At 36.4% G+C, this 5,920-nt stretch overlaps 1 protein-coding gene across 1 annotated transcript; it reads left to right on the forward strand.

The window, feature by feature from the left end:
• The first annotated feature begins 3,149 nt into the window (after window positions 1-3,149).
• LOC114732337 (probable protein phosphatase 2C 4) lies at window positions 3,150-5,510 on the forward strand. The gene is made up of 4 exons (XM_028919626.1): window positions 3,150-4,328; window positions 4,411-4,524; window positions 4,743-5,007; window positions 5,149-5,510. Exons 1-4 carry the CDS (start codon window positions 3,150-3,152, stop codon window positions 5,274-5,276), a joined length of 1,686 nt encoding a protein of 561 aa, XP_028775459.1. The 3' UTR covers window positions 5,277-5,510.
• The last annotated feature ends 410 nt before the right edge of the window (window positions 5,511-5,920 follow it).

Genomic DNA, 5,920 nt, shown 5'->3' on the forward strand with positions numbered 1-5,920 from the left:
TAGGGGGGAGGAGGGAGCAAGAAAGATGATTAGCGTGTTTTTAGAAGAAAAAAATATTATATTAACTACTTTAACTAACATTATGAATTTAGAAGAGCAATTTGTAAGACAAATAACGAGGCGTGGTTAAGCAATTTTAAATTTTGTCATTAACAGTATTATATTCTTGAGTACTCTTTAAGTCTTTAATATAAAACCTAATTGTTGACTTAATTTTAGTCTTAATGTAAAATCTATTTTTTATATTTACCAATTTTTCTTAAATTATCCCTATGAATACTTTCTCAATCATAATCAAGTAGGAGAGAAAGGGAAAATATTAAAAAAAAATAATTATGGTGTTTTTTTAAAAAAATACATGTCATATTTTTTGTAATTAATCAACTTATTTAATTTTTTTAATCTAATCAAATTAGTTAAATAAAACTTATATTAAGAAGTGGAGGAGTATTAATATATTGCAGTTACCGTCGCATTCTTTTATCAGTCATCTGTTTTTTTTTTTTAATTAGGAGTTATTTTTTCCTTATAACGACCAATTCAATTATGTTAAGATCCCGAGAGTATAAATATATTCGAATAATGTGCATTATTCCTTTCGAAAAGTCAAATGGACCAAAATTTAATTGCGTTATATACTGCTGGCAAAAACAAAAAAATTGCGTTATATACTCCTTAAATTAATATTTACGTTATTATCAATGTGTATAATTCCATATGTGGATTATGCACTGTATTCAGATTTTGTCGAAAACAAAGGCATATACTTTAAAAGTCAAAAGATAGGTTCTCGTTATTTTTTCTGGGTGACTGATTCTTATTATTTTTAAATCTTATTCACTCTTTGGGGTGCTTTTAATATATTATTGAACGGTTTCCTATCTATCTTCTAGTCAGACAATAAAATATTTATTTCCTGGTTATATTTTAAAAAAGAATTAATGGTCAAATTTACTTATTATAATATTAAAAAGAAATACCAGACACTGTAATAAAATAAAATGTTGGAAGCAAAGATGCTCAAAATTTTTTTGAAACAGAGCAAAAATGTCATCCATATTATCTGACATAAACTTCCGTTTCTTTTTGATTTAGTGGGTTCCACATTATTGTCCAGATGTCGTCTGATACAATCTCATTCATACACCCTCCAATCACAATGCACCAAGTAATTAATTTGGTCCCACCTGTCATACTCTCTCTCTCTCTCTCTCTCAAACTTCTTGTTTTAAATGATTATTTTTAAAAAAAAAAAAAAAACAGGTTCATTATTTCACCTCTCTTCTTGCTTAACGCTATATGCCCATCTCCTTGACCGCTCACTATGGTCACCTAAGTAGTAGCAGCAAGCTCAAAATTCCTATCGATTTCAATGGCAGCTTCAATATTCACAACTAACTTAAACTAAAGCCCACCTGTTCCAAAACTTTCATGGTGATTGTCGCATTACTACTTGGACCCAACCCCTTCTCGTCCTTGCCGCTGACACCACCACCTTCTAACACCATCGCCAACGCCGCCACTCCTCCTCTGATCCCAATTTCCAAATACCCAACTCCCCGTAGATCCCTCAAACCCCCAAAAAACCCCTCCGGAATCCTTAAAACCCACTTCCAATTCTGCCTTAATGCACCATCGCAATTCCAAGCACTACAAACCTATCAACGATGGCGTTATTCTATCAGACAGTGAAGGTAAAGCCGCTAGCGATTCAGAGTGTCCCACTTTCTTCCTGGAGCCCTATTCAAATTCTAGTTTATTTAGTTATTCCGAGATGCCGACGGTAAAGCCATTGGCGATTCCATAGCTGGCGTTCCTGCTGTTAGCGTCGCCTACAATGCCGAGGCTCGTCTGTCACCCCTCCATATTAGAAGGATTATTTGGGTTTTGAGTTATGGTGCAGGTGGGAGGAGGACGGATGGAAGGAGGTGATGATGATCATGAAGGCACGGGGTGGGTGATGGCGGAAAAGCGATGGTGATGTCATGATGAGGAGGGAAAGAACTTTTGTAATTGTTATATTTTTTTCCCCCTTTCTCAGTTAGGATGTCATTTTGCCATGTAAGAGCCACATTAGTGTTTTTATCTCAAAATTTTTTTCTTTGAACAGTCAACATTGAGGTAATTAACAGCATGGTTATTTTTGCATCTTTTTGTAATGTTGATAGATATTTTTGCTTTTGACATTTTATCATGGTACCTGATGCTTATTTTTGATATTATAATAAGTAAATTTGTCTTTTCACCTTTTAAAAATGATTTTAACTTAAAATTTTATAAATTTTTGAATTGAATCCTCAATTATAATTTTTTGAATAAAAAGTCATTGGACAATGGATATTCCAAATATATTTTCTGCTCCCGTATTTAATTATTTGGGAAAAAGCTGCTATTTGTAGCTAGGCAAGGCAAGATATCACAACTCACAAGTAAAAGGAAACGCAAGTAGAAATAGAATAAGACATCAAATTTCAACCATCTTACTTAACAAAGTTGCAGAAAGAAAAATCGGTTAGACTAATTAAGTGAGACATAAATGGAGTTATAAGACGTGAACATAATTAAGATATAGAATTGATAAACAAATAAAATTTTCTTTAATTTGACTTATAAAAATATAAAAAAACAAAATCTTTTATCCCTAAAAATTCAATAAAAATAAATTCACTCATAAAAGTCCCACAAATCTTACTCAATAGTTCACACTGTCACACCCCACACTCCACAGCACACTACTCCTGTGATCCCAGTAATTTAGTATTGAACTTAAAATTCTGGCCGGAAAGTTACTAACAAGATACATGAATGTATCAAAAGTCAAAAGTTTCAAAATTAATGACTCTTTTTATCTCAAAATAAGGCACTAGGAATCGTCCTCTTTCTAAATAACTCACTAACACCAAAACCACCGGCTCACTAATCTCTCCTTTTAACCTCATTCTAAAGTCAACTATAACTCCAAATTAAAAACCCTATTTAATGTTCCCCTTTCCAAATAAAGCAATGAAACCAACCCTCCCAAAAGTCAACTCCCTCGTCCTTCCTCTTCTTCCCTCCCCCTCTTTCTCATATTCTCATGTTCTTCTTTCTCCTCCTTCCACTACTTATTCTTCGAAAGCTCACAACTTTGTGCTCTTGGCATTCCCGAAATGGGTAACGGTTTTGGAAAAATCTGCCTCTGCTCCTCCGGTGTCGGAGAAATATCCCGCCGGTACGAAATGTTTCCCTCCAATTCCTACGAAAAGTCTCTCGGCAATTCAATCTGCTACACTCGACCGGACCCATTTCGATTATCGTCCTGCTCCAATATTTTCTCCGACGAGGATTCCGCCACGCAGATGACTTTCAGATCAATCTCCGGCGCGTCTGTGAGCGCCAACTCTTCCACCCCACCTTCCATATATCTTGCCAATTCCTCCCAGCACGGAGCTTCTGCTTTTGATGCAACGGCATCGTTTGAGTCCTCCACTTCCTTCACCTCCATGCCCCTCCATTATCATCAGCCCCGTGGCTCCTCCGTTGCAAGCTCTGGCACGGTGTCCAGCCCCTTGGACGGAAGGTTCTCTTATTCGGGTTCGGGTCCTATTGGGGGGCTTGAGCCGAGATTGAATGGGAGCTCCCTTCAAGAAGAACAACAAGAATGCACTGAATCTGTAAAATTCAAAAGGACTTTATCTGATCGCAAAAATGGGTCTTTGATAAAACCCAATAATAGTTTAAAGAAGATTTTTCGGAGAGCGATTTCGAGCGTCACACCGATTAAAGGGGTGGTTTCGATCGGAGAGTCCACTTCAGAGAAGAAGAAAAACGATGAAGATGAGATCGAAAACGATGAAGGTTGTGCAGTGCAAAGTATGAATTTTCAGTGGGCTCAAGGAAGAGCAGGGGAAGATAGAATTCATATTGTGATTTCGGAGGATGATGGTTGGGTTTTCGTTGGAATTTACGATGGATTTAACGGCCCAGATGCCACTGATTATCTTCTGAACAATCTCTTTTGGTCTGTTCACGCTGAGTTGAAGGAGCTCCTCAGTAATGGCAATTCAGAATCAGCAAATGAAGAATGTTTGAGTCATTCTGATGTGCTAACAGCACTTTCGGAGGCATTAAGGAAGGCAGAGGACGAATTTCTGAAGGATTCTGACGAGACAATAACGAAGGATCCAGTGCTGGCTATGATGGGTTCTTGTGTATTGGTGGTGTTGATGAAAGGAGATGATGTTTACGTAATGAATGCTGGGGATAGTCGAGCAGTTTTAGCTCGGAGTTCAGAGCATGGCTTGACTTCTCTTCAGCTCACTGTAGATCACAGCGCGAACGTGAAAGAGGTAATGCCCGGGACTTCTTTGAAAAAAAAAATCGGGAAAAACCATAAAGATGGTTAATTTTGAGATCTATTTTAAATCCCAGGAGGTTCAGAGAATTAGGAGGGAACACCCAGACGATCCTTCTGCAGTAACTAAAGGCAGAGTGAAAGGTCACTTGAATGTCACAAGGGCTTTTGGGGCTGGTTTCCTCAAGCAGGTAGTCTGATACATCCATGTTTAAAGCATCCCTAGTTCATAAGCACGGTCACAGAGTTTGAATTTAAGCATTGTAATAAGAATTAAATCAACAAACTCAGAAAGATTGGCTTGCTGACAGTGACAGAGGCAAGCCTTGGTTCAAAATCTACTCATGCGAACCATTAGTTTCATCCTTATTAATGAGCTAACCAAAAGCTATTTGGGTTATTTTGACAGCCTAAATACAACAATGCAGTGTTAGAGACATTCAGAGTGGACTATATAGGGGATTCACCCTACATCACATGCTCACCTTCTCTTAAACACTACACGCTCAGCCCTAGTGACAGATTCTTGATATTGTCCTCCGATGGACTTTACCAATACTTCACCAATGAAGAGGCAGTCTACAGAGTTGAATTTTTCATGACTTTGTATCCAGAGATAGATCCTGCACAACTTCTCATTGAAGAAGCTTTGGCCAGAGCAGCAACAAAAGCCGGTAAAAGCCCTTTTCTTCTGCAATTAGATTGTGGAATTCAACTCTCTGACGTGCTTAATGATAATGAAAATAAGGCGGGAAAAAGGGTTCATTCATTATAATTGGATATGAACAGCTTTGACATGTGATTTTGCATTGCAGGTATGGATTTTCATGAGTTGCTGGAAATCCCACAAGGAGAACGACGTTTATTTCATGATGATATTTCCATTGTCATAATCTCCTTGGAGGGGAAAATATGGCGCTCATCAGCCTCGTATAGACATTAGAAGGTGGATTAACAAGTTGATGGTAGAGTGTGATGTTTGGTTCAAATTTTAGGTATGAAAATCCGGAAGCCGATGTTGTAAGAAACTGGTTTGTGAATTCTTTGGATTGGAGATCATACAATAGGAATACACAAAAGTTACTTTGGAAAATACTAACACTAACAAGTTGGTCAAATTTCTGTTGGAAACAATAGTGTTTTTTTAACAGTAGTTAAATACAACAATTTCATCATGACTTTTTTCTCCTCTTGTTGTTTCCTCTTTTTTTTGCTGTAACATCAAATTTAGTTTATGTTAATATGAAGAGGTGAATCACAATTGCTGATATGAAAATCAGGGCTTTTTCCTTTCCATGTCTGCTGAACTCAACACTTGGCAGAAACTTTGATATTTTGCTAGACTCAGTCAAGAAGAATAAACAGTTAAACACCTCTTAAAATTTTTAGTTGAAATGATCTCTAGTTTTTTTTGAAAAAAATTGTGTAAATAGTATTTATTTCATTAATTAGCCTATTATTTTATTACTATTTTTAGTTCTAAATATAAGAATGAATTTGTAGTGTAATTTACACCATAGATTAGATCTTATATTTATGACTGAAGGTAGTATTAGAATACTATGTCCCATCCTATAAAAAAACTAT

This window comes from Neltuma alba, unplaced genomic scaffold, assembly GCF_004799145.2.
Source record: "Neltuma alba isolate B1F8T4 unplaced genomic scaffold, ASM479914v2 tig00012903_pilon, whole genome shotgun sequence".
Lineage (NCBI taxonomy): Eukaryota > Viridiplantae > Streptophyta > Magnoliopsida > Fabales > Fabaceae > Neltuma > Neltuma alba.

What these genes read in the sequence shown, in the direction of transcription:
- LOC114732337 (XM_028919626.1), top strand. Translation starts at nt 3,150, where the DNA reads ATGGGTAACGGTTTTGGAAAAATCTGCCTCTGCTCCTCCGGTGTCGGA. An exon ending in GGGCTGGTTTCCTCAAGCAG is followed by an intron (nt 4,525 to 4,742) that starts GTAGTCTGATAC and finishes TTATTTTGACAG; the next exon opens with CCTAAATACAACAATGCAGT. An exon ending in CAGAGCAGCAACAAAAGCCG is followed by an intron (nt 5,008 to 5,148) that starts GTAAAAGCCCTT and finishes TTTGCATTGCAG; the next exon opens with GTATGGATTTTCATGAGTTG.